The following is a 27,831-nucleotide window of genomic DNA, read 5'->3' on the forward strand; positions in this document are numbered from 1 at the left end:
GACCAAAAATATAACCCATGGTACATTCCCTAAGGGAAAAAAAAAAAAAAAAAAGCAGCTACTGTTTCCTATTGTTTCTTCTCTGTTCTTGGTTTTTTTTTCCTGATAGCTGTAAACACACTTGAAAGACTGTCTGACTTGAGTGGAATTGATTGCAAAAGGTATCTCTGCAATAAAAATGTCTGCAAAAGATATTCAGGGGTGTTTTAGCTGTTCATGGCACTCAGTTAATAAACCATTTTCCCCCTGTATGGGCCCTTATCTTGGCAAAAAATAAATTGATGGGAAGAGGAGGGAGGTACAGACTTATGTTTATGACCAAACCAATTGTTCCTGAATACATTGCTTTAATTCATAAATAAAGTCTCCACATGTCATGTGAGAAGAGCTGCACTTCTGCAGCACCTTCTCACCCTTGAAGCAGAAAACCTGCTGGGGTCCTGGCCATTGTGAAAATCAAGATGAAGACTGTTTTGAACAATAACACACACAAGACAAGAGAAGGTAGCAAGTTCACACTACAGACACTTTCAGAAGATGTGGTTTACAGAGAGAGACTGGGGATCCTCATTGCTGGCAGTAGGGCTTGTTGGCTACCCTGATTAAAATCAGTTTTGAATCCATTAAAGGCTACTTATCCACCAAATTGGGAAAAACCAGCTCCTGAAGTACTTTCATTAACATCATGCCCAAACAGTGCCCACCTGAGAGAGCAGGACCTGGGGCCACAGACCCATCCAAATTCAGTGAGTGCTCTCCCTTGGGCAAGGAGCTACTGCTAGGAAAAGGAAGCACACACACACTGTGATCAAAACACCTGACAGTGTTTTGTAAACAAAGGCCAAATTTCCCAATGGATCATGAAAAAAAAAAAAAAAGTAGTAGGCCACAAGGATCTCTATCAAACAGTAATAAAAAACAACTATGAAGAGAACCTATGGCCTAGAAATAACCGATTTCTGGTTCAAGCCCCACCAAGCTGGTGTCCAAACCACACGTAATTTCCCTATGGACTTCAGGCAAATGAACTTCTGTCTCAGCATCAGAGGTGGAGGTGTACTGGTCAGCCACAGAATAAACTATCATGGGCCTCTGACTGTGCACACTGTCAGTCATCCATCAAGAACTGGTACCAAGCTTTAAAAACAATTTACCAGCTAGAATCAAATGTCTGCTTGATTAAGTCACCTTCCTTGCAATGCAGAGCAAGCCAGTCCCAGGGACCTGCTTACTGAGAGGGGCTTAGCAGCACCTTCCCTCTACTGGCACCAGAGCAGTCCATGAAAAGGTCAGGCTAAAGTTAGCTGGCAACACAAGAGTTGTCAAATGAGGGAATGGGAATGGGGAGAAACACTGAAAATCACACACCAGAACAGCACCAGTTTCTCTTGGAGTGCCCAGGTTAAACAAGCCATCCCCAAATGCCAGCTAAAGGCTGCTGTGCCTGTTCCCAAGGGAACCCTGAGGGACAGCATGGGCTGCTTCTCATCAACCCTCTCCATACTACACTCCCTTTGCAGTGATGCCCCCCTGGGTCCCCTGAGGCCCCCCTGTTGAAACTTCTCAGGTGGGCAAGGACGGAAACAATGATAGAGGAGTACGCTTCCTCCAAGGTACACTGCATCAACCACAGCGCTCTGCAACCTGGGGTGAGGGCAATCCTTGCCATTAAGCTCATCACAGAAGTGCTCAGGAGATGCTGTCAGTGAGTCCAACCCTTCCAGCCCCTGCCCTGTGCTGCCTGTGAGCCCCCCAGACTCCTCCAGCTCCAATAGCTCTGCTCAGTGCCTGCTAGGAGCAGAGCTCACCTGCTCCACTGGAATAAACAGGCCCACAGACAAACAGGGGACTTTAACACCACTGTCCCCACCCACCAGCCACCTTTAACAGAATCAATTAGGTTGTAAAAGACCTGAGATCATCAAATCCAACCTATGACCAAACTCCTTAATGTCAAGCACACCACGGCACTGAGTGCCACAGCCAGCCTGTCCTTAAACACCTCCAGGGACAGTGACTCCACATCTCCCTGAGCAGCCCATTCCAACATCTAACCATTCTGTGAAGAAATTCTTGCTAATATCCAACATGGTGCAGTTTAAGACTACATCCTCTCACCCTGCTGCCAGTGACCAAGCAGAAGAGGCTGATTCCCACCTGGCTACAACTTTCTGTCAGTAGCTGTGCAGAGTGGCAAGGTCACCCCTGAGCCTCCTTTTCTCCAGGCTAAACACTCTCCAGCTGCTCCTCACAGGACTTGCACTCCAGACCCTTCATTAGCTTCACTGCCCCTCTCTGGACCCATTCCAACACCGCAATGCCCCCTCCTGAACTGAGGGGCCCAGAACCAGGCACAGGACCCGAGGCATAACTACCAGAAGAAAGGAGGAACTGAACGGCCTAGAGGCAAGTGGGACATCACGATCCAAGTTCCCACCACAGCCACATTTCCTCCAGTTAGTACAGAGGGGCCGTGCCCGGCATCGATAGCTCCCCACGGGGTAGGCACTGATGGGGCCGCAGGGAGCCCGGCAGCTCCCGGCCGAGCCAGCAGAAAGCGCCCCAAAGGAGGCGCGAGCACCAACCCCACAGCACAGCCGCACCGCTCCCAGCCCGCGCGGCGTAAATAGCACCGCCGCTTTTATAGCGGCCCTTCCCGGCAGCCCCCGCGCGCGGCCGCGCTGATTGGCCGCGGGGCGGGCGGCCGCGCGCGGCCGGGCGGGGCGGCTCAGGAGCGCGCCGCGCGCGGGGCTGGGAGCGCGCACGGCCCGCCCCGCCCCGCCCGTTTCCGCCGCCGCCGCCGCTCGCGCTCGGGCCTGTGGAGCAGGAGGCGGCGGGAGCCGGACCAGCGCAGGCCGCAGGTACCGGGGGGGCTCTCTACCGATCGGGGGGCGCGGGGGGGCGGATCGCCGGCTTCTCTTCTTCCCTTCCCCCTTCCCGCCGCCGTTGCCGGGTGGGGCCCGCCCGCCCCCGCCGGGAGTCCGCGGCCTGCGGGCGGGGGCGGCCGGGCCCGGCCGGGCCTCTCGCCGCCACCGCCGCGCACGATAGGGGAGGGCTGGTGGGGGGCGGCCCCTCTGCGAGTTCCCGGGGCCGGTAACGGAGCCTTTTCCGGGCCGCGGGAGCGGGGGAGGGGAGGAAGGGGCGCGGCCCCGGGGCTCCCCCGCGGGAGCCGCCCGCGCCCCGCCCGGGACCCGGTGCCGCCGCCCGGCCGTGGGCGGTGCGGAGGGAGGCGGAGGCGGCGCTGCCCCCAGGGCCCGCGCGGTGACACGGGCGGCACCGGGGGTGCCCCGGTGAGTGGCAGCCTGTTGTGTGACGTCACCCCCGCCGGGGCCGCGCCCCGCCCGCACCGGGGGTCGCAGCCGGGGGTCGTCCCGGGCTCTCCGCGGCACACGGGGCCGTGCCGGGGCGCGTCCGGAGGGGTTGCCAGGGGTTTGTGCGCCGCTGAACTTTTAGCTTGGGGAGGAATCGGCCTTTGGGGCGAAACTGGAAAGTTTGGGCGGTGTTTTTTTGGTGGGGCGGCTGCTGCAGGCCGGGGAAACGCCGGGGGTGGTTTGACACGACCGGAGTCCTGTGCCCCGACAGCCTTACCTGGGCTGAGAACTGCCCGGTGTTAAACTACCCCCTGCATAAACCTTTCCTGCCAGGAAACCCATTCCTTTGAGGGCGAGAGGAACCTCCAGACTACTTCAGTTGTGTTTGGGTTTTAAGAGTAAGACCCAAAAACTTCTCCTAGAGGTTTGCAGAGTTAGTTATTATGGACACTCAGGATGAAGTATTGTTCTCAGCCGAATGATACTACAACTACTTTGATATCCCTTTAAGAGGTGTCTGGAATGGGGGTTTGTTTGTTTTTAGTTGCTGCCTCATATCCAGCTTTTGTTTCTCTCCTGGTACAGTTCACCTGTTTGTTGCAGGGAAGCCTTCATGAGCAGGGGTTCCCACCCACCATTTCTCTGTGTGATACAGGATTTGGAGAAAATTAAACCCTAAGACCTTCCTGGGGAATGTTAAGTTTGTTGTTGCTTTTTTTTCCCCCCAGAGCTTAGCCTAAGTGTCAATTCTGCCATCTGTGTGACTTCGAAATGGTGAACTTCTCCTAGAAGCAAACTTCTGTCAATCTTTTTATCTCAGAAATCTCAAAAGTTAATTTTAAGTGCCCTAAATGTTGTTTGTGACCCAAAATATAGATTCTCTGATGGCTTTATTTGGCGATTTTTTCCCAGTATGGAAATATGAAGTCTTTCCCTCCCTGAAAAGATGGTTTGTGAGAATATTTGCTTTCTGTTGAAGGCTCTTCTGGTACATGTGTGCTTTCCTCCTGTCCTGTTCTGGCCTTACCCAGGTCTCCAGCCACACAGCACTGGCATTTCTCGTTCAAATATACAGAGTCTAATTCTGGCACTGATTTGGACCGAGGCTGCTTGTTTAAAAAAAGAAAAACATTAGCCTTATTTCACTTTAATTAGTTCACTGGAATGTTTAAAAGCATATTCACCATAAATCTTTGACATAAATTAATTTGAATGGGTGATGTATATCATTTAACACTAGACTACATGGGGTTTTTTCAAATAATTTTTCAAGACATGAATGCACCTTCACACAAGGGGCAAAATAAATTCTGTCACGGCAGAGCTCAGCTGAGCAGCTCTCATGTTATCCCTCCTCGTTCACCAAGCTCACGCTCTGGCCGAGTGCCACAGCAGCCGAGCGCCAGAGGCAGGGAGTTCTCTGAGCCAGGAATTGACAGTAAAAACATCCTAAATGATCTTAACCGCCACCAGGATGTAGGACTGGTGATGGCTCTTCAGATAAGCAAATTCCAAATGGAAACGTTTTGGAGGGGTCCTGGAAGTATCATCATCTTTCCTCATTTTTCTTACAGTAACTCTTGGTTTTTCTGGTTTTTACACTTAATCTTTTTCTCTCAATGTATTTACATTGCCCAGAATCCTGTGGGCTCTTCTTCACACCATGTCTGTGGTCTGCTCTGCCCTAGACATTTCTGACCTTGGCTGCCTTTTCATTAGCCAGTTGTACCTTCTCGGTTTCTCTCATATTTTATTCCTTGCTGCTGTGGTGTCCTCAGGTTCTTTCCAAGCCACCACTCGGACACCATCTTTTGCCTTTAATACTAAATCTCATCTCTCTCATGTTCTGCTGTGTTGCCTTACAATGTGTCTTTAAATGCAGTTTGAACTAACGTGGAGGAGAAGTGTAATGGGTGAGTTTGAGGAAGTTAGCATGTTGATAAAGCACAGCCAGTGTGCCCTTGAAATATTAAATTAATCCACGATGAGCTTGTCCTAGTAAAACACATAATAGGGGTGAAACTCTGTAATACAGAACAGTGCAGTGCAAAATAAATGCACCAAATGACAGCTGACCTTCATTCCCAGTGTACAGCTAAGCACCTGCACACACCTGAATGCATGGTGAAAATCCTCTGCTTCTCGTCTCTTGGTGTAATTCCTCTCCTGCTATAAATAGTGGGTAGCTAAATAGAAAGAGGTAGTTGCTTATTACTTTTCAGTTAATCTCAAAAATAAGCAAAAATATCCCAAAATACTGTCTGTGGTACACTGGTTAAGTTACTGCTGCTTTTACAGTAACTACTGTTTGGTGTCTGGGTGCCTTCTGGTCTTGATGGGATCTCTGTTACCACTCATTCTGAACTGTGAATATAGTACCAAAAGCTAATTGGAGTTGGTAGAGTGACACTGCCCTGTCCATCCTCTTTTCTGTCCTTTTCCTATCACCATATCTTCATTTGGGAAGGACATTTGAGACTATCAAAGTTGAACTAAGATATCTATAGACCACCTTTTAATTAAGATATTTGCCATCCACACAACTAACAGCCAGTCCATCCTAACTGAATCATCTAATTAAACTAATCAGAAAGTTTGCTGTCTTTCTCTGACCACCCTTCATGACCAAGGTCCCTTGTAAAAGGAACAGATGGAGAGTTACAAGTATACCCAGTAAAATTGGGCAGTACACCAAATATGAGGTTTTGCTTCCTCAGGCTCTGACAGTTGTGGGTTTTCTGCTTGCTTTTTTATTGTTGTTTTTTAATCAGAAACAGGGCTCAATTCAGTCTCTTGCTCAGTTAATTAGCAGTGCTTTGCAACCATAAATAGTTCTGTCTCACCTGGCCTGAACTGTCACATTTGGAGCAGGTCGCTGGTGTGGATGTGTACAAAGGGATTCCTCCTCCTCGCCTTCACAGTTGTAAGGAAGGTTGTCTTTATATGTGTCAGTGGTTTGAAAGAACTAGCAGCTGTCCAAGTACCAGTTCTCTCTGTTTGCATTCTTTGCTAGCATTTCATTTTTCTTATATTTTACACCTGGTAGCTCTTTGTTCTTCACCTCCTGTCTGCTCTGTTGAAATTGTGGGAAGTGAGAAGGCCGTCTCACAGTGGGATCTTGACTGGGTGCTGACCAAGTGAATTGGCTCATTTTTTGAACCTCAGTCCAAGAGCTGTTTGGAAAGGCTGGGTTCCATGTAAACCACAGCAGAACTAGGCTTCTGCACTTGAAATTGAAAATGTTGTTGGGAGGATTTTAAATTATACTGTGGAATGTTGACAGATGAGAATGAGCATGCAGTTTGGGATAAAGAAAGTATTAGAAATAAGAATACAGCCTTTCAGAAAGTTTAAGTCATGAAGCTGACCAGAAAAGTAAATAAGAATGTGAACTCTGGCAAGTTAAATGAAAAATACAAGGACCTGCCCGAGAGGCTCTGAGAAACATCATACTAATAGCAAGAAAAAAAAATTTCCAAGTTCATCAGAAACAAGAAAGGTGCTGGATTTTGGAGAGCCAATAGATGAAGAAGTGAAAGAAATATTTGGTGATGAAGCCATGAGTAGAAAGTTAGATGACTTATGTGCATTCCTGTTTCCCATGGAGGAGTCCAGGAGTCCAAAGAGGGTCCCTGTGCCAGATATTCTCTTTATTGAGAACAGGACTCATTGGAAGATTTGTCTCTGCTTGAATTGTCAGCAAAGTAATTTATAGAGCAAAGTGATAAATAGAGTTACGAGGTGCCAAGACCAGATGGTGCTTGCCCAGGGGTTCCAAAGGAAATTTGGGCCTGAAATGACCACATTACTAATTACGCTGTGTAACTTCTCGATATCTTGAAGCCAGAGAAATAGAAGAGGATTTACATGGTAGCAGTTCTTAAAGATAGTTCAGCAGGATATCACAGTTCAGTGCCTTTTTAAAAAATAAAAGACAAAAAAAAGCTAACCAGCTGGACTAACAACTTAGAGTGGCAGAAAGCCAGTGTGGCTTTTGCAGAGGAAATGGTGCAGCTCATATCTGCTGGAGGTTTTGAATGACTTGAGAAGCACAGAGAAGGGAAGTTTGGGACAAGAGAAGAAGAGGGATCTCTGTTATACCTCTACTGTTCAGCATATTCATAAATGATCTGGTGAGAAAGGTGTTAAGGAGGAAGGGAAGAAAAGACAAGAGCTGATTAGGAAGAATTGCAGCTTGTCCTTCTGACACTGAATTACAGGCAGCAAAATGCCAAATGAAATTTGTTCCAGATAAATACAAAGAAGGGGGTAATCTTTGTTTATGCACTGATGGTGTTAAAGTTAATTATTGCCACTTAAAAGGAAGCTTGCCATAATTCAGTGAAAATGGAAGTTTAGTGTTCAACAGTGATCATACGAGTTTGTATGAGGGGCTTTGGGAAAGGGATAAAAAAAGGAAAACAGAGGAATAGCATCATGGCTCTTTAGTCCTCAACACACTGTTTACAGTGGGTTGGCACAAAGAAAGATGTGCTTTGAGATACATTGCAACTGGAAAAGCAAAGATGAGGCTGAAAAGAGTGATCAGAGATAAGGAATGGATTCCATACAAGGGGTGCTTAAAAAGATTTGAACTCTTTCTCTTGGCAAAGACATGACCAAGCACAGTCTGGTCTAGATCAAAAGTGATGGTGCCTCTCCCTCAGTCTGCACTGAGACCGCAGAATGCAGCACCACAGAGTGCTTTGAATGACAACGATTTATGTGGCTTCATAACCAAACAGATGAAATCACAGGAGAGAACACTGTCAAGTGAGCTGTTGGGCACAAAGAATGAAAAAAAAATAATTACTCCCAAGCTGGCAACTGAGAAAATACACTTGCAGAGGTGTCAATGCATTTGCTCCTTCTTTTACTCCGAGACACCTGCATGTGTCAGGCAGTGTTGGGCTTGCTTGGTGTTTGATCTGAAGCAGTGCACTTTCTGGTGGGAGGAGAGGAGGAAGGAGCACAGGTGAGTGTCAGTTGTGGATACAAGAAGATGGTTGTCTGGAAAAGTTAGTGTTAGTTTTTCTTGTCCATATGTGCTTTACTGCCAGTGCCTGAAGACAGAGCCACCTCACCCAAGCAGAAGCCTGCCTTGCTCAGTGTGAGGTGCCCCACATCCCATCTGACATGCAGGAGGTATCTGGGAAGAGAGGACACCAAGAAAAATCTGGCCCAAATGCACAGTGGTTTGCAGATTACACACGCATGGAAATCCAAAGATCTACTATAATTACCTCAATATTAAGCCCTAATCTCATTTTGTGCAAAGTAATCTTGGGACTCGGTATTGCATAAGAGAAGTACTCTCGTAAGTCGTTGTGCCTACAGATAGCAAAGATGTAGTCAGTGGGAGCAAACAAACAAGAGTGTTCCGTGAGGGCCAAGGACAGCAATGGCAGCCACAGATCCTGAGGACAAAATCCTGCTTTCTGCCCCCAAAATCCAAACTTTGCCTTCAGCTTTGGAGAGGGACTTGTCATGGTAGAGGAAGACAAGGGAGAAATGCTCGAATTAGTCTTCTTCCCTGGGTTCTGAAATGGTGTTCATTTACTAATTATATAGCAATAGGGAGGTGAACAGTATAGGGGTGAACTTTGCAGGTAGTTGATCAGGAGCACCCTGCTAAGTTTGGTGTTAACAAAACAGGATGCATGATGACAGTGTTAAGACAGAGTTTTGCTCACACATATTGCTGGTTTAGTTTTTAAAAATTTTGACTTAAACATGCTTTAAAAAGATCTTTCAGGAACCTTCTTTTGCAGTATTTTTCTCCTACCAAGTGTTGAATGTGAATTAAGTAACCTGGCTTGGAAAGGAAATGAAAGCATCTGTTTTGTTCACTCTTAAAAAACTGTGCAGGAAAGCTTTACAGATGAAATAAGAGAAAAGCAGTAACTGAACATAGAAAATAGAAAACAGAGGCTCAAAATCATGTAAAGTAACTGGGAGGAAAAAGGAGCTCAAATGACTGTGAAATTATGGGTCTAAAAAGTTGAAATATGGTGAGGCCTTGCCATGTGTCCTGCTGAGAGGCCTGCCTGCCTTTGCTCTCAAGCTGGCTCATCCCCTGTACGCTTGTCCTTGTTTCAGGCCCCAGCTTTGCTCACCTCTCCTTAGGGTCTGAGAGAAGCATCCAGTTATTTTCTTCTGTGGTTGCGTCTCTTCCAGACAGTCCTTTTTCCAGTTCTCCTATAGTTGTTCCTCATGTGGTCACTGTTGTGTAGTTTAATCATCCATGTACCCTGCTCTGAGTCATTTCCAGTTCATTTATAGCCTTTTGACATGGGGAGGATCACAGCTGCACACATCAGAAGATGCAGTCATACGATGGATTCCGACATCGTCGTAATGGTTTCTGGTTTGTTCCTTTTCCCCTAGTTCTTAATATTGGAATCTTTAAAATTGTAGCACTTCGGAGTATTGTGCTGGTATTTTAAAGGAATTAACTATATAACCTTTAAATACTGTCCTTGAGTGGCAGTGATCAGCTCCCAGTCCATCATTTCATATAGGAAGTGGAATCTGGTTTTTACGTTGCATATCACTTCACATTTCTCTCTTTCAAATTTTATTGCCAAGGCACAGAGTCTGTTAAAGTTCTGAAATCCATCACAGTTAGCCCTTGCCTTTATTACCTCTACATCTTGACATCATCAGTAAATTTTGTTGTATAGCTATTTTTCTTCGCTTTTTCGGGTCATTTATGAACGTTGAGCTGTGCAGGTTCCACGGGTGTTTTTCTGAGAGCGCTGAGCATTTCCTTCTGCCTGGTTTCCTATCTTTTGGCAGTTATTTATCTATACATAGGGACCTTCTGTGTAATCAGGTATTTTGATTATCTCATTAAGTTAAAAAAAAAAAAGTTTAATGATATTGCACACCTAATCTGCCCAGACTTGGTAATTGACACCTCTGTTTTGATACATATCTTAGCTCTGAAGATCTCTGGCCTGAAAATGGAAAGGGTTTATGTAATTTTTTTTCCAGAAAGCTCTTTACGTAGTGCAGCAGTTTGAGTTTGAAAGACTGCTAATATGCAGTAATAATGAAGAGAAGTAGGACACTCTTAATGATTATAATCCCATCAGACTAAGACATCAATCCCAGGTACAATAATGGAATAAGTAACAAAGCGTTCAGGAAGGAATTAAGGCAGTGTCACTCAGCCTGGACTGAGGGATATAGAAACAAGTGGTGTTAATTGTTTTAGTTTGATTCTTAAGTGCAAGTGTTCATCTTAGCCTTCAGTTAGCACTTGACAGTAATTGCATGTCATTTTCAGTGAGAAACTAAGCCAGAACAAAATCAATATGGTTCATATTAAATTTAGTAGAAAGAGGGTAGCTGTAAAAGGCAAGTAGAGGCTCAAGTGAGTCTGTGTGTAGTGAGTTGAAGGAGTTGGACTCTTGGGCTGTTTCTTAGCAGTCACCTGGAAGAAATGCGAAATGCCAGCAATGGGAAGTTTTCAGAGGCTGAAGAAGTGAGGAAGTGACAAGAAAAACCTCATCATAATGCAGAAAATGTAACTGACTGCTGGAGTGAGGAGCATGGTATGGGATTCTCTGTTATTCCTATTTTAAAGTCAAGATGGTCTGCACTTGAGTTAATGCACGGGGTGAAAACTACTGGGGAATGACCAAGCTGTGGCTTGTTTGCACTTGAAACGCAGCTAAGGGTGTGGTTCTCTGATACTGTGTGGATGGATTTAAGGCTCCTGCTCGTAGAGCTGTGCTGCAGCAGCCCTGGGGCATTTGGAGCTGTGATGGACAATATGGGATGGAAAGGTACACAGTGCTGTGCTGCTGGGCTCTCAAGGGCCCTCCTGCCTGACGCACTTCGCTGTGACACCTCTACTACTTTGTTACTCCTTATGCCAGGAATAGACAGTCACTACTGTCAAAGGTGTAGAGGTAATTTAAAAAAAAACAACCAACCAGCTCTGTGTTAGGATGCTTCAGTCTGGAAAGGTTGTTAGTGAGGAGCAGGAAAAGGGTGAGTAGAAGCAAATTGTTCACTCCCTTTCCATTTCGGAGTTAGGAGGCAGTAAAAGAAACTAATAGGGACAATCTTGAATTTGAAGGAAGTGGCTTTACACAATGTGTAATTAAATTGTGGGAACTCCCTCCAACAGGATGTTGTGTGTGCTGGAAGTTTACATGGGTTCAAAGGGAGTCTGGACAAGCTCATGGAGGAGAAATCTATTTGAGGTTACCAAATTCATGGGAACCACATCTGACCTAGGGAGCTCCTGAGCTGAAGGCTGGCAAGCTTGCAGGGGGAAGCTTCTTGTTAATTTTTCCTCTTCTCCCTTAGCACAAGAATCCCCAGTCCTGAGCTTATCCAGAATGCCAGGCCCTAAGGTGGAGAGACCCAACTCCTAAGTCAATGTACCTATTTCCGTGTGTGTAGACCTGTAGTTACAGGTGGTCTGTGAGTCTCTAGGTGTAAGTTTAGGTGCAGGAACAAGTTGGTCCAGTGGTCAGTGTCTGTATTGGAGCTGCTTGTGGGACACAGTGCTGTGTGTAGAGGGTTGCACAGGTCATGGTTTGGGTGTTTTAACAAAAGATAGTTTATGTGTTCCTGGGAGCACTTGGCAGTGCTGAGGCATCATTCCTGTAAAGGCATGGGCAGGTGCTCTGTACAGGGAAGGAGAGCAGTGTTTTGTGTTTTGCTCTTTCCTGCGGTGGTTAAAAATCAAGCAAATTTATTAGAATCCAAAACAATTTTCTTCTCTGAGAGGAAGATGAATTGTGTGTTGTCATACCGGATTTTTCCTGAAGAGGAAAGCAAGGGCAAAGACTGTAATTTGATAGGATGAATCCTACTTTGAGACTTCACGTGATATCTCGGATTAGACATACTGTGTCCGCATGACACTCAACACAGATCTAGTGCTGACGGCTGATTCAGGTTTCCTCCAAAACATTGCACTGGCAGGCTTTACACTGCATGAGGAATCTTCTGCCCCATCACAGCCATTGCAGAGACAGCATAAACAACACACTGTGTCCTTAACGAAGATGCACTGTATGCCCATGCCTATTAAACACCTATTGTGTACTTTTGGATAACTCTTAATGACTGTAAAAAATTCATCAGTCATTAAGGGTTCACTGGGGCTGGCAACCAATGTTGCTAAGACCTGATGCAGTTAAGCTGACCCTGTTCCCAGTTCTGGTGATGTGGTACAAAGAGGCTTGAGCTGGTTATTTGTGGAGTTAGCTGAGACCTGGGGAGGTTTATTAGCTGGGGGTGAACACAGCTACGCTGCCCCTGATTTAAAGCTGGCTCTGGAAATGTACAGCTCTGTTTGCAAGGCACTTTTTCCAAACTAGTAAAACATGCCAGACTTGAGCCTGGTTGACACAGACTGAATGAACTGTTATCAGAAAGCTGAACACACAGCTTGCCCTGTCGAAAGACCTTCCCAAAGGACCTGTGTTCAGTGTTTAATCCCGTTGGATACTATGCTGACATTCTGTGTCAGTTTTTCAATTGTACTTCAGTCTTGCAACAGAAAATTTCCATTTTCTCTGTGGATTAAATTTAATGTGCAACATCAGTAGCCTGCCCTATGCTTTTCCAGCTTTGGAACTTTTTTCAAGTGTTAGATTTCATATGTAACCCTCCCAAAAAACCCCAGCAGATAGCTTTTTCTCACCAACTGCTCCCACATAGTGCTGAAGTTAGAAATAGGTCTATTTTGCAGTACTGTCAAACTGCTTTATGTATTGGCTGCAGTAAGGAATATAAATATAACTATTTCTCAAAGGCCTTGTTAGCAACACTTTAAATAATGTGGCTTTTTGGTGCATGAGTGCAAGTGTCCACAAGCAAACTTGCACAGAATTAAGAAGATCTCAATCATTACAATGAAATGTGTTGACTGTCCCCTTGATAGAGATGACCACATTCACGTTTTTAGTGTTTTTAGTTCGGTGGTTTGGAATTGAACTGAGCTTCCACCCCAATAATGCTTGATTTGAGGTCATTTATGGTGTCAAGAAGGCAGATGACTCTGAGCTCACAGTGTGTCTGGCTTTACTGTCAGTGTGGCTGTACAGATCAGTTCAGATAATAAGTAAGTGGTCACTTGCAGCATGTTTTGGGGTATGTACTTCTTCCAGGATCCTTTAGGAACTCTGTAGCAGAAACATGGGTTGTATCCGTCTCCTTTATGTGATTGAATCACGTTTTTCCTTAATTTTTTTCTTACTTTTCTTTCAGTTCCAAGGCTGTTGGCCTCCCAGTTTGTAGCTTCTCCAAGAGGTGAATTGGGGTCATAATTTCTCTTACTTCACAGCTATTGCTGTGTAAGAGCAGGGCCATCCTGTGTTGGTCATGTGGGGAAAAATGGCATGATAGCACACACTGGCTTACATGTGCTGAAGGAAGCTGATTTAAGGTAGCAGGATTAGCATTTCAGCAGCAAGCTGCAGTATTTCTGATATTGTTTATATATGCTTTCACTAATGAGAAGTGAGCAGCGAAAAAGGATTACAGAATGTATAGTTGCTGACATTTTCCATTGGGACTTTTGTGGAGGAGGAGGTTGAGATGCTTGCCTGCTGTTGGGAGATGTGGGAATCCTGGATTCTGTTCTAGAGGTTACATCCTTCTGCCATTCTCCTCCTGGCCTGTTTGCCTGACCCCTCCCCATTCTCTGGTCATAGTCTTTGGACCACTTCACCCACTCAGATGCTCTGTGTTCAGTCTCTTTCTTCACTGGCTGTATGCAGCTGCCCTAAAATCAGACCTGTTTGCTTCCAGGCTGATCAGACTCCAAATTGCTCTGCTAGTTCTCATTTTTGATGCCAGACCTTGCTAGATGGCCAGAAGGCAACTGTGGGAAAAGCCTGCTCATCCCCTCTGCATCCCTGGAGTCTTTGGGAAAACTCTTCTTCCTCCCCCTCAGACTTGAACAAAAGTCTGTTTTAAGGGTAAATGCAGGTACTGAGGCAGAGGCAGTTGAGGGACTGGGACAAAGTCAATTCTCCCCTGTGGTAGGTAGAGGGCAGGGCCTCACTGGTCAGGTTGGAGGACACTTGAGCAGGATTTCTTCTTCTGGTCCTTTAGCCTGGCTCTTGTTCCTTCTGCTGCCCAGGGCAGGGCTGACTGAATGAGGGGGAAATGAAGCAAGTGAGAAGAGTGCCAGGCTGTAATTCACTCAGCAGCAAACTGCTTCAGTGCTGTCTAGAGGAGTCAGCAGCAAGGCAGTCCTTCTAAGATTTCAAAACCTTTACCTTCCAACATTTTGGTTTTAAGGACTTCAGTAAGATGAGGTGGGAAAGTATTTAAAGGATGTTCCCCCCCACACCCCCAGCATCCTTACTGCATGCTGAACTGCTTCTGAACTGCTTCTGCTGAGTTCTTGCTGACATGCAATAATCCAGAATTTTTTTTTTTTTACAAAATTCTGCATTTTGCAAAGGAGCTGCCTGTATAGCATAGAAGGCAACTTAAAGTTACTAGTAGTTAATTGGTAATTGAAATTAAATATAGTTGTGATACCTTTGTGATGGTAAAGGGCTGTTTCTTCCATCAATTACCTTCTCCAGGATGAGATCCAGAGTGAGACAGACAAACCTGGCATGTTTGTTGCCAGCCTGTCCAACTCCAGAATGTCAACAGTGTGTCCACAATCCTCACTCATGCTGTGTGGCCTTGGGACCTGCAGGAGAGGAGGCACTGGAAAACTTGTTCCCTGGAAAAATAAATAGCATGCTGAAGAGGCAAATTCCCTTGCAGTAAACAGTAATACTTGGGGGGAGTATGTTTAAAACACGGGAAAAAATATTTTCCCCATTTCTAATTCTTCTGGAGTATTTGGTGGATTCCCTTAACAAGCAGGGCCTGGAGCCTTGGAGCGTCACCGCACTTAGAAACAGCAGCCTCCTGTAACAAGGGTATTAGGGTGGCAACTGCAAACAGGAGCTCCTTGTGTTGTAACCTCCTGTGATGTTAGTGGGATTGAGTAAATGATGTCTAAAGCCCCTGTAATACCTGTGAAAGACACTGGCCTAGGCTGAGGAAATGTCATAATTGAATCTCTTCCATTCGGATGAGTCACTCGAGTCGTGTTGTGAGAGTTTCCACTTTGAATCTAGCAGACTAGCTGGTTTTGAGAATCCTATAAATGCAAAGGTGGTTCGTTTAAGAGTGGGGAAAATTGCAGATCTGTTGCCTTGCTGCAGAAGACAGCACAGATTCTCCTAGAAGATCACTGCAGCCATTCTGCTACACTAATTGGGATAAAATGTTTCTTGCTCAGTGTTCTGCATGCATCATCAGTGATGCAGTTCCAGCAGCTTTCTGGATTTATTGGACTCTCCCTGCTCTATGCACTGTGTAAAAGGATGAATGTGTAGTGCTTGTGTTCAGTTACAGTGAGGTAGTAGTCCTTGGATTTGGTCTGCTTGTTATACCCTCTCAAGTAGTTCATAGAGGTTTTTTAGCTCTAAATGTAGACGTGTACTCACTGATGAAAAGCTGTTCTGCAGCAAATACTAAATTGTGTGTAATGTGCATCTTAAATGAAACTCTTTAGGCCAGAAAAGTGCTTTGATTCCCACATACTGCTGGTACAAATTTGATGTATTTCCATGTTTCAGAATACTTAGGAAAACCAGAGCATGTCAGAATGCAGCAGAAAGACCCGACTGCTGTGAATGCTGTTAGTGTTGTCCTTGTGACACACACCACTAAGATGTAGCTCCATTCTAACAAGCCATTTTTTCTCTATTGTGCTACCAAGATGTTGCTTTTCTGGGTCTTTGCCAGACCTGACAACCCCTTACAGCTGCCCACTGGAGAGGAATGTATTTATTTTAGCTAAAAATAACTAGGTGAAAGATGCTGATCTGTACACGGAATCCTCTAAATTAGGAAATTCAGGGAATTCCTAAATTAGGAAGTGTTCAAAGCTGGATGAGGCTTTGAGCAACCTGGTCTAGTGGAAGGTGTCCCTGCCCATGGCAGGGGGTTGGAAGGATGTGGTCTTGAAGGTCCCTTCCAATCCAAACCATTCTGTGGTTCCTTGATAATGATAAGTAGAAAGAAGTGGTTGTGATGTTTGGTAACTTTCTTCCGAGGTGGATGGAGGCGTCTTATCTAATGATCAGAGCTGACATCCTGAGGCGTCTATATCTACCCAGCGTTTATAATCTGGGCTGCTTCTGAAAATTGGAGATTTTAAGTGGTGATCTTTGCATCCTGAATTGAGTTTTGTACAACACGCTTGTTCTAGAAGGAATTGGTTCTGCGGTAATGCTGCAAAAGGTGAAACTAAAGTAAAAAATATGAGGATGCCATGGGTCCTCATATCCATCCAAAAAAATGATCATGTGGTTGATGCTTTTTGTGACAGTCCAGAAGGATCCTCTAGAAGCTGGTGATGAGGGAATTGTAATTACCTAGGTTTTCAGTGTACTAGATGGAAGGGACAGTTCAGCAGGTTTGATATGTCCTGGTGACTGTCCTGCACAGAACTCTGAGCAGGAGAGCCTCCTGGGGCAGGTCCTGAGCAGTGGGAAGGAAGTGGTTGAGCACACGCTGCTGAAGGGCATCTTGGGTCCAAATAATGTCAACACATCTCAGGAAGCATTCAGGCAGAGAGTTTCATGATGGGCTTTTCTCAGGAAAAAGATACTGAGGAGATTAAATAAAGCTCCAGAAATAATTTTTATACACATCCATAAAATTTTCAAGCTTTTTTAGGGAAGGATTTGTAGAAAGGTCTACATTAAATGATGTCTTTGGAGGTTTTTTTACACAATTGTTGTTTCTTTGTAGACCTTAGACATAGGTGTGCAGAGGGCCAAAGCATAAAGTTCAACTGTCAAGGAACACTTAAAAAATAATCTGAGAGATGGAAGTATTTAGAGGAAGATAAAGGAAGAGTTGATCTGATAATCCATTGAAAAATACAGTTATCCGTAGGTGATGCCCAAAGGTCACCTACCCTGGGTGCTGTTGCAGGTAACTCAAGGCTGGGCCAGTCCCAGCCACTAGCACAGAAGGGAGAAGGAGGGAGGATAGCAAGGAAGGACAGATTATCCCATTCCGTCAGCCCGCCCACTGTGTCTCCAGGGCAGTTTCATCAATGGCCTAGATAATTATCTGAGAATCATTACTATTAAACTTGCATCTGACAGACTGTGATTAAGCTGGAGGGCAGAGCTAGAACCTGAAGGTAGAATAAAACATCAGTCAGTGTAAGGATAAATAAAAGCCTGGCAATGGATGTTCAGCTGTGTGAAGAGAGAACTACTCACTGTACAGCCATCAGAATGAAAAAAAAGCTGTGAACTATCAGGAATTAAAAGCTGACTGTATCAACAGTGTTGTGTTCTGGGGAGGGGAAGAAGAAAGAAAAAGACACACAATTCCAGACTGGTGTTTAAGCAGCAGGGTATCCCAGAAGATCAATGAAATTAATCCTTCAGCTTTGGGCACTGTTCATAGAGCCCTAGGAGAAATACTGGATTCAGCTTTTGGGCTCCAGGTTTTCGTAAATTTGTGCCAATTGGACTCTGCCCAGAAGGGAGCAATGGGAAAATGTAGGAAATATGATTTACAGAGAAGGCTTGAATAAACTGGCATTGTTTTGCCTGAAAACTAAATGAAGGCATATATTCTCAACTGCGCTGGGGAAAGGGAATAATCCATTTCCTTATGGCCACAACAAACAGCATAAACAGTAAGGGGCTTATATTACATCAAAGAAGGGTGAGGGTAGACATTAAGGGAAGTTTTCTCATAGTAAGTATTGTGGAGCACAAGAGTAGATGACTTCAGAGGTTTTGTAGGACTTGAAGGGCAGATTAGCCAAAGCTGACATTAAATAGAAGTAACAAGTAGTTGATCTTGACTTGGTGCAGAGGACAGATCATTACCAGTTCTGTAAAATTCAAGTACTACCATTGCTAGAAAGTATTCAAAACCGTCTAAAACGATAGAAAGAAAACTTCTATACAGCTTGGATCACTAAAAACCTTCCACAAATGTAAAAATTACCCCAAGTCCCTATGATAAATAACTTTTAACTTGTGTACATACATATTTACAAGGTTAAAGAAACTCACTTTGGAGATGGACTTGGATCACTTGAGCAGAGGTGTCTGACAAGGCTGTCCTTGACCCTTGCTACTTGGTGGGTTGAAGTGGTTCTTCTCTGTACCTGGAGAAGTACAGATTCTCTGTAATATCCACTGCTTCTTCACCACCTCACAGTACCAAAGTCTGCTTTTAGATGGTAGTTTTACCTTTTTACTTAATTTCATGAGGCAAGAGAAGAGGTGAAAAGAATAAAATATTTTTGCTGTGTCCTTTAAATCTCTCCTGTGCTTCTTTGAGGCCTTCTCCCCTTGCCAGCAGCCCTGGTCACCCTCGTAGAACTTTGTTCTGGATTTGTCATGGCAAAAATTAACTCACAGGGTGCTCCCTCTGTGGTATTTTGGTCATGCAGTCATAGGTATTGTGGTGGTGTTGCTGTTTGCTCCATTTCCAGGAAGCTTCATGGGATGACTAAGCGGCTTCCCCTGGAGTGCCTTTATGTTATGGAGAAGAAAGTCGTTATGGTTCTGTCCTCATTGTACTCCCTCGTAGCCAGGTCACTCCCTAAATCTTTTGCTTGTTCCTGCATTGGTCACAAATAAATGCCTGGAGAAAAGAAAGAAGAGAGCAGGCACATATATAATGCTGGTTTTGTTTGCTTTGCCAGATCCAAAACAACCATCTCCTTCGGCCCCACCCTGACTCCAGGCTTTCCCTAAACCTTTTCAAGCTTTTGTACTGTCTTTTTGAGTCGAGAGATGCTTTTGAGCAGGTCACGGATTTGTGTGGTCCTGATACAGATCAATACATTGCTCAGCAGAGATCTGTGAGGAGCACCATGGGCGTCTCCACTTCTAAGTACCCCCTTTACTTACTGCAAACTGACAGCAGGCTCTATTAACCTGGTAGTGGTGATGCCCAGGAAAGTGGATTGAGGAGTGAGATGTGTCTTGCCAAAATCCTTTGCAGAATGGTGGTTGTAATCTGAGCAACTGGTTACCTTAAGGTCCTTCTGTTGGTGCTCCTCGGTCCAGCTGACTGGCATTTTGTTGTTAAGACAACTCAATGTGATAGGAAAATGTTACTGCCCTTAAATTGAAGCATCTTGTATACCATTACCTGGAATACACTTCTGAGAGGGTACCCTGGGACAGTGCTGCTAATTTACTCGTTATCTCGGGGTGCTCCTATCTCAGCCTTCAGAACAGATCAATAAATCTGGGCTAAACCAGGCCCATCTCCTCTCCTTTCTATTATTCTTGCACCTAGTGGGCTCACCAGTGTGTTGATTAGTGCTGGGGTGTGTTTTTTCTTAAAAGGATGGGAATCTGAACTCACCCAAGTCCAGATATGTCTGTCTCTCCAATGGATATGTAGAATCAGTTTAAAAGGTCAATTTAAAAGCGTTTATTAATTATTAGCATCTCGGTTAAAAGCTGTAGCAGTTGAATTAACAAGTTGTCGTTTTGTTTTTCAGCTATGGCAGCCATTCGAAAAAAGCTGGTTATAGTGGGAGATGGTGCCTGTGGAAAGACCTGTCTGCTGATTGTATTTAGCAAAGACCAGTTCCCTGAAGTGTATGTTCCCACTGTCTTTGAAAATTATGTAGCAGATATTGAAGTGGATGGAAAGCAGGTATGTGAACCCTTCTCTAAGAGCCAGAATGAGCTGGTGTTTGTTCAGAATAGCATGGAAATCTCTACACTTCTTCAGTATGTGGTTAGCACACGTGCTTAGTGCTTATGTTGTAAATATATTTTTAAATATTAGGTATGTTTATGTGGAAAAAAATACTGGCCTTGCTAGAGCGTGCTCATATCCAGTGTCTGTTTAAAAGGTGCTTCTAACCTTACACAAGCTGAGGTTCTAAAAGCCATGCAGTCAGTCCAAGTAGAATGTTGCAGCAGCTGGGAGCGGGTGGAGCAATGCAAATATGCTGAGGGCATGGGGCTACTGGCCTTTGGAACAGAGTTCCTGTTTTGATAGGGACCGGGTATTGTAATTAACAAAGACTAATTCCTGGAGAGGTTTTTTTTTTCATACCCATTCCTGGCAACATGCAGCATCCTTCTGAGAACAGATGACAGACAGGTTGATCAAGGGGGTTGATTTTTGTAGTGTACATCACCATCATCTGTCCTGCTTGTCTAAAGGAACACAGTTCTTAACAGCCAAGCGTAGCCACAGCTCACTGAGCTTCATCTTTAGTTTGTACTTCAGTAAATTAATCATTAAAATACTTCATTTTAATTTTAGTAAGTTTGAAAGTCAGTTTTTAATCAGTGGGACTCTTGAGTCCTTTTGTTTACCAGACGTGCCAGACACCTGCTCCAAGGGGCAGCTGTAGGTGCTGATCCCTGGGTAGGTTGCCTTCTGCACTTCTGTCAGAAGCATGCTGGGTGATGTGCAAAATTGTCACTTTCCAGGATACTGCAGAAGCACACAAATCAGGAACTTTGCACCCTGAAAGCTCAGCTATTTACAAACCCTGTCAGACAGCCACGGCCTGTGTCTGTTTGGGTACTGTAACCACACAGAGCTGACTCTGCCATGGGAATGCAGGTCAAGCATGTGGGAGGTTTTGGTGCTGAGGGTGCTCAACTTCCCTGTTTTGTCCCTGGCTATGACATTGCCTTTACTCTGGGCTCAGGTACAGCCAGGACATTTTTCAGTCCATTCTAGTTCAGGTGCAGTGACTGATAGATTGAAATCGCTCACTTTCAATCCTGACTGGAGAAAAAGAGGGTTTTGAGCTAGTTTTGGACTTGATGTTAAATTTGATTTCCTGCTGTTGCAGGGTTGGGTTATTTGTGGATTTGTAATGATAGTTCATGCTTTTTGAGTCTAAAAAGAGCTTTTCTCTCCCATAATGTGAATCATTAAAAAAAAATTTACTTTTAGGCTAATATTAGGACATGTTTTTTCCCCAAGTAACAGGTTCTACAGTTTCTAGATTGTATCTTAGACTCTCAGGACTATTGTTTGAAATATGCATGATATCCATTTCTCTCTCTTGTCACCAAGTCAAACTTCCTCGTTCCCTTCTGCCTGAATCTCTGCATCTCTGAATGAGTGAACAAGGAGTCATGCCCTATCAGCTATATGCAGCCAGTACCCAAAGAAAAATAGCATGAGCAGCTTGAGCAGTATCAGCTGATTTTATTTTTGTAACTACAGGATATATTTTACCCAAGCTCTTGGTCTTCAGAAAATTTGATTACAAAAGTTTGTAGGAGAGCCATACTTAAGCCTCTTCTGTTTGACAGCCACTTACCTCTGTCTTCCTAGAAAAGCATTACCAGAAATGTCCAGAAGTCATACAAAGACAAAGATGCGGTAGGAGATGTGTTTTCTAGGTGCTGGTTCCAGTGTCATGTGACAGAACCATCAACAGACATCTCTTCAAAAATATGAACATTTGCCACAGAATTCACATTTGCAACTGCAGAGGTGACTCTGAGAGGAGGAGTATTTCTGACTGAAATACAGAAGATTATTTTTGTATATGTGTGCAACTTACGGCTTTGTCTCTTCACAATTTAAACAGTTGCATTGCACACGCAGGCTCGTGTTTGGGTTCCAGTTCTGCCCATCTGTCTTTATCTGAGCTGCTGTGGACTTTTTTCCTGAGATTTTTGAATGTAAGAGTTTAAAGAAGAAGGAACCCACTCCATTGTGAAGGCAGACTCATCAGAGAATCTCAAGCAAGAGTATACCTAAAGAGCTTGATGACAGTTTTGAAAGTTCTTTGTTTTAAATGTTGGCTGTTCCTTCTACAGTTTTAAACAATCTTATTGGGGTGTTCTCCCCTATCTCCAGCAAAAGTAGAAATATCGAGAACATTAAGTACTTTACTTCCTTCTTAGTAACAAGAAGCTTTACACACAAATCAGTTTGGTTAAATTTGTGCACAAATAAGAACAATCTTGACCTTTCTTAGTCACTACAGGTTCCAGCTATAAACCCATTGAAAATGTGCATAATCCTAAAAAGCATATATCTAGTCCACTTTCAGTGAAAACTGGTGTTTCTGGGATGCTTGTCAGAGAGTTTCCCAGCCCTTTGGAGCTGATTCCCTTCAATTCTTCTGTCTTTCTTTTCTGCTGGTAGCTTTTATGTCCTTTTAGAGAATTGACAGTGGTCATAGGTATAAAGAAAATACTCATAAGCAGCAATAAGTTAATTTTTGGAGTTACAGAATGTAAAATTCCTAATAGTTCTCCTGTCACAGGAGAACATGTAGTCTCCTCCTTTTGAGTGGTATTGACTGAAATATTTTATTCACTCCTGTTGAGTTTCTGGCTGCTGAATCAGAACTTTCCTGGTGATCTGACTGACTCCTTATCTTCATTTTTCAGGTTGAGTTGGCTTTGTGGGATACAGCAGGACAGGAAGACTACGATCGACTTAGACCGCTTTCTTATCCAGATACTGATGTTATACTTATGTGTTTTTCAATTGATAGTCCTGATAGTTTAGGTAAGTAGATCTCTAACTGAGTCAGAACCACTTCTCTGTATCAATATATTCCCCTTGGAAGTTGCACTGTAGAATATATTTTCCCTTGGGAGCTTTCCTAGTTTCAGAATTGGTGCTGGTTTGAGTGTGTAGTTTTCAGACATTAAGGAATTCTCCAGCAACGCTGAGCATCACGAGAGCTGCAGCAGCACTCTGTGTTTGCCCAGATTGTAAAAATTCTCTTGCCTCTCTTCCCTTCCTGTTCAGCAGTATCTGAGTGCCAGGGCCCCTGGGAGCCGTGAACTGCTTTTCAGGTGTGCAGCATCTAGAGGCCAGCACACCTGAGCCCTCCAGGTGCAGCTGCAGAATTGATGGTTTGGCTGTAGTGCAAAAACTGGCTTCAAAATCCTTGTCTAAGTTGTTCTTTCAAGCAAGAAAATATGCCATAATACATAATAGCGAATGTCTCTTCAAAAGCTGAATGGAATTTCATGAAGATAAAAAGGGGATATGCAGCCTGCAGGTACATCCACTGGTGAATCTCAAATGTCTAAGAGCTTATGAAAGCACAGCCAGATGTTTTAGGCTGTTCAGCACTTCCTGCTGTATAGAATTTGTCAAGGTTTTGCTTTCAAAAGCCCTCAAGTCCTCCTTTCACTAAAAAAATAAAGTCATGTAGGGATGTGAGGAGGAGGTTTCTGGTGTATGAGAACAAATTCATTTGCTGCATGTAGGGAGAAATGGCAGATTGAAAATTACTTACCCCAAGCCTTTGTTTCTGTGTATCTGTAATTAATGTGTTGAATGTTTCTGCTACAGTAAGGGGAGAGCTGAGGAGGGTTGTTTTGTGTTGCTTTATAAGAACAAGTGAGGCTAAAACTTAGGCTTCAGTGTTGTGCCCATCTCTAGCTTCTGGAGATAAATAAAATGTTTCTCTTGAAGCAAAATATTCCATAAGTTTCTACTCCAGAATTCTGTATGCTGTTCTTCGAAGTCCCTTATGCTAACTCTTGTCAGGTAGCTGCTGAGAGAAGCCAAGATGTTATATGTCCTTCAGCCTTCAAATTACCACAGACAGGCTTTCCTTTTTTGGTAACACCAGAACAGGTCTATTTACTTCCTTCTGAAGAGTAGAGAAAAGGGCATCAGCATGGATTATCAAGCTGTGACGACTCAGGCAGCGTGTAAAAGCTTTAAAATAAAACTCTCCCCAGAAGTGGGTTTTTGTACAGTTATGCCTCTATTTATTTTTTTCAGAAAACATCCCAGAGAAGTGGACCCCAGAGGTGAAGCATTTCTGCCCCAACGTGCCTATCATCTTGGTAGGAAACAAGAAGGACCTGAGGAATGACGAGCACACAAGACGAGAGCTGGCCAAAATGAAGCAGGCAAGTTCAGTTCCCTTCAGAGTCTTACAATAAATGGCAGAAGTGTGTGGTGGTTGTAGCAGAGCATTAAATAGGCACCCACAGCTGGCTGCTGGTTTCTGTGGGCTGTGTGATCAACACTAACCAATGGCAGACACCAGGGAGTATCTATTGCCTTTAACTGAGTGGGGGTTCTCATATTTGGCGGTTTAGTTCTAGAAAAGGGCATCCTCAGCCATGCAGATGGCTGTATTGGGTTACTTACAGTCAGCTTCTCTCACTGCTGGAGAGATGGATCCCTGAGGTACAAAGGAATTGATGAGGAGACATGAGCACATCAGTGCACACACTCCGGAGCTGTTTTCTGTTTGGTGTGTTCAGGATGTGACAGCAAACACTTTCATTGGTGGGTGTTCTGGGGTAATAACCACAGGTCCTGTTGCTCATTCCTGAGCATATCACCAGGTTTCATTTTCTGCTTGAGCCTGAAACCCCCAGCTTGGCTATGGGACTGCAGATGCTCTGCTCTGTCCCGGAAGTTTTGCACCTGTAGCATAAACAGTGGGGGGTTTTGTACAAAGACTGAGGCATTGACTTGGGGATTTGTTCATAGGATTTTTGCAATGGTAGCAAAGAATTGCATAAATATTTCATCAGAAATAAGCAATCACTTGCTCAAGTTTCAAAAAGTCTTGCAGCTTTCAAGCTCAGAGATACCAAAAAACTGATCGTGTCCTCTGGCATTGCATTTTTAACTGGCCAATTCATTACATGCACTTAATCCAGAAATTCCTTTGCATTTGTTGGGAAGCTGGGTGGGAAGGGGAAGAGCGGTGTGGGTTTGGGCTGTTCTCACCTGTTGCTTTTGTGCTGTTCCAGGAGCCTGTCAAACCCGAGGAAGGCCGGGATATGGCAAACCGCATTGGTGCATTCGGGTACATGGAGTGTTCGGCAAAGACCAAAGACGGTGTGAGGGAGGTGTTTGAAATGGCCACTAGAGCTGCTTTGCAAGCCCGGCGTGGCAAGAAAAAGTCCGGGTGCCTTCTCTTATAAAGCGTGGCCAGAGGAAGATGGCCAAAGCAGCACCCTGCACTTGAGTAATTTTGAAGTGCTGTTTATTAATCTTAGTGTATGATTACTGGCCTTTTTCATTATCTATAATTTACTTAAGAGATTTAAAAATCGAGTCATCTTGCTACCAGTATTTAGAAGCCAACCATGATTTTTATAACAATCTGCATCAAATTCATCTGTGCACCCAAGGTTAACCTCAACATTCCTCTAACAAACCTTTTCTGCACTCACAGGATATGCCAGGCGCTAATTGAAGACAATTCTCTATCTTCTCTCTTCTCTCTAGAAAGAGAAAAAGCTGTCAACACAGAGGATTGGTCTGTAACTACTTTATAACTAACGTCCTATTCTAATTGAGTACAACCGTTACATGGCTGTATGGAATCGAGCGTAGCTTCAGTGCTATCACATTTAGGAAGATCTGATTTTCATGGCTTGGTGTAAAACATTAGTTCGAAAATGTGATCACTCTGAAATGACCAAGTCCCATTCAGCTAAGGAAAAGTGAGGGTTCTGTGGTTTCATGTTAGTTACCTTTTAGTTACTGTGTAATTAGTGCCAGTTTAAATGTATGTTACCAAAAATAAATCTATTTACCCCAGCTTAGATGTAGTATTTTTTGTATAATTGGATTTCCTAATACTGTTACTTGTAACCTCTGCGTTAAGGTGTTCTGGGTTTTTTAAGAAACTGTATTTGAAAATAAAGTCCGATGGAAAGCAGCTGATCCTCTTCCCCTGTTCATTTGTAAGAGTCTGACCCATTTGAATGATTTGAGTGGCCTGCACACCCAGGAGGAGTTTTTTCCATGACGTGCTGTAGGGATGAGTAAAGACAGCCTGCTCACACTCAAAGCTTCTGAACTGTTCAGTTGCCTTAAATTCATTGCTGGACCCAGTTTCAAAACTTTAAAAAAAAAAAGAAAGAAACTTTTTGTGTAAGTTTGGTTACCATGTAGTGATCAGACTCCTAACCTGTGAACTTCTTGCTGTTCTGCAGCCAACTAAACTCTTTCTGTATTTTCATTTTTCCAAGAACTAATAGAATAAAGGCAGTTTTCTAAGCTCCCTGTATCCTGGTGTCTGTATTCCTCACTCTGGGTTTTTGTCCCAGCGTCTGACAGCCTGAATCAGAAATACCATTTTTGATAAAGCTGAGAGAGAATTCACTGAGCAGTTGCAAGTGCTTTAATACTTACTTTAATTTCCCAGCAAGGGATACCTGTCTGCTGCTCGTGGTGATTTTCAAACACTGCAGCAGAGCAGAGGTGCAGTATCCCACCTGGCCCCTGCAGGGAGCGGCAAAGCTTCCCAGGAGCTTTTGATACTCAGACGAGATGAGGGTGCATGAGTTGAGTTGGGTTTGTCAGTCCTGAACATGGGACTAGAGAAGCAGGAGGAGGCTGTGTAGGAGGAAGGGAGGAGCAGATGCAGTGTTGCTGAGGGAGCACGTGACGGTTTGCAGCAGCCGGGCTGCGCTGGAGCAGCGGCAGAGGTTGCACGGGGCAGGGTGTTTGCCATGGCATTCCATGAGGGATGCCTTCAAGCCCTGCAGCGCGGGCTGGGCTCGAGGTGTGAGCCCTGTGCTGCACCCATGCTGGAGAGCAGATCGTGCTGCTCCTGGGGAGGAAAGGCCAGGAACAGCAGTGGGCATCGCCATGCTCATGCTGGTATTCACAGCAGCTGCTGCCGAGCTGAGGGCCTCTGGGCTGGGCTGGGCTGGGCTGGGCAGGAGGGAGTCCAGTTGCTGATGACAATCCATGTCTGAGCACCTGGCTGCATCCCATAATGGTCTACAAAACACCCCTGTCACTTTTTCTTTTTTTGGACAATTCCTGATTGCTTTTCCTGCAGCAAAGGAGAAACAGACCCAGTCATAGGAGTGCCCTGGTCTGGTCTTTGTCCTTCCTCTTCAGCCACAGACATCCAGAGTGAAATGTCTGACAAGCCCAGTGGTGTCACCCGCCCCACCCTTCCCTCCTTCCTCTCCTGGGTGCTTGTCCTCCCCCTGCAGGGTGACTGGGTTGAGCAGAGCAGGAAGTTCTGAGCTGCAGTTGTGGGGCTGCCTGGGAGCATTTCATTTGCTGGCCTGTTGACAAGTTTAGTTGCTCATTTGCGGTTCCCTTCTTTGGGGGGGCGTTGCAGTTGAGCAAATCTGGGGGTTTTCAGTCTTGCAGGGATGTGTAGTTGCAGTTTGCTATGGCCACAGTTACAGAACAGCTCTTGTACAGGGGTTTGGAGTAAGGTTGGCTGTTCCTCAAAGCCTGTGGCTGTGTATCTGCTGCTGTTCCTCAACCCAGCAGTGACTGTTATCCCATTTAGTGACTGAGCTTTTGCTGACCTACACCATCAACTCAGTTATCAGTCCTCAGCTTTCCTGCCTTCGAGGGCTGGCAGCCTGGCTCTCTCTGGGTTCCTGCCACATCTGTCACCTCTGGAAGCTACATTTGCTCTGGATGAAACTGAGTTGAGGACACAGATGGCCAGACCTGACCTGGAAAATGAAAGCTCAGCACTAATGGAGAGTGATCCAGGCAGGCAAGGAGCTGTGGAAGAGGC

The 27,831-nt window shown here is 44.7% G+C and overlaps 1 protein-coding gene across 1 annotated transcript; it reads left to right on the forward strand.

Annotated features, from left to right (window-relative positions):
- The first annotated feature begins 2,732 nt into the window (after window positions 1–2,732).
- Window positions 2,733–26,346, forward strand: RHOA (ras homolog family member A). The gene is made up of 5 exons (XM_082288611.1): window positions 2,733–2,861; window positions 19,852–20,009; window positions 22,733–22,853; window positions 24,090–24,220; window positions 25,079–26,346. The coding sequence occupies exons 2-5, from the start codon at window positions 19,854–19,856 to the stop codon at window positions 25,250–25,252; spliced, it is 582 nt and encodes a 193-aa protein (XP_082144737.1). The 5' UTR covers window positions 2,733–2,861; window positions 19,852–19,853; the 3' UTR covers window positions 25,253–26,346.
- Window positions 26,347–27,831: the final 1,485 nt, after the last annotated feature.

This window comes from Coloeus monedula, assembly GCF_965178545.1.
Source record: "Coloeus monedula genome assembly, chromosome: 11".
Lineage (NCBI taxonomy): Eukaryota > Metazoa > Chordata > Aves > Passeriformes > Corvidae > Coloeus > Coloeus monedula.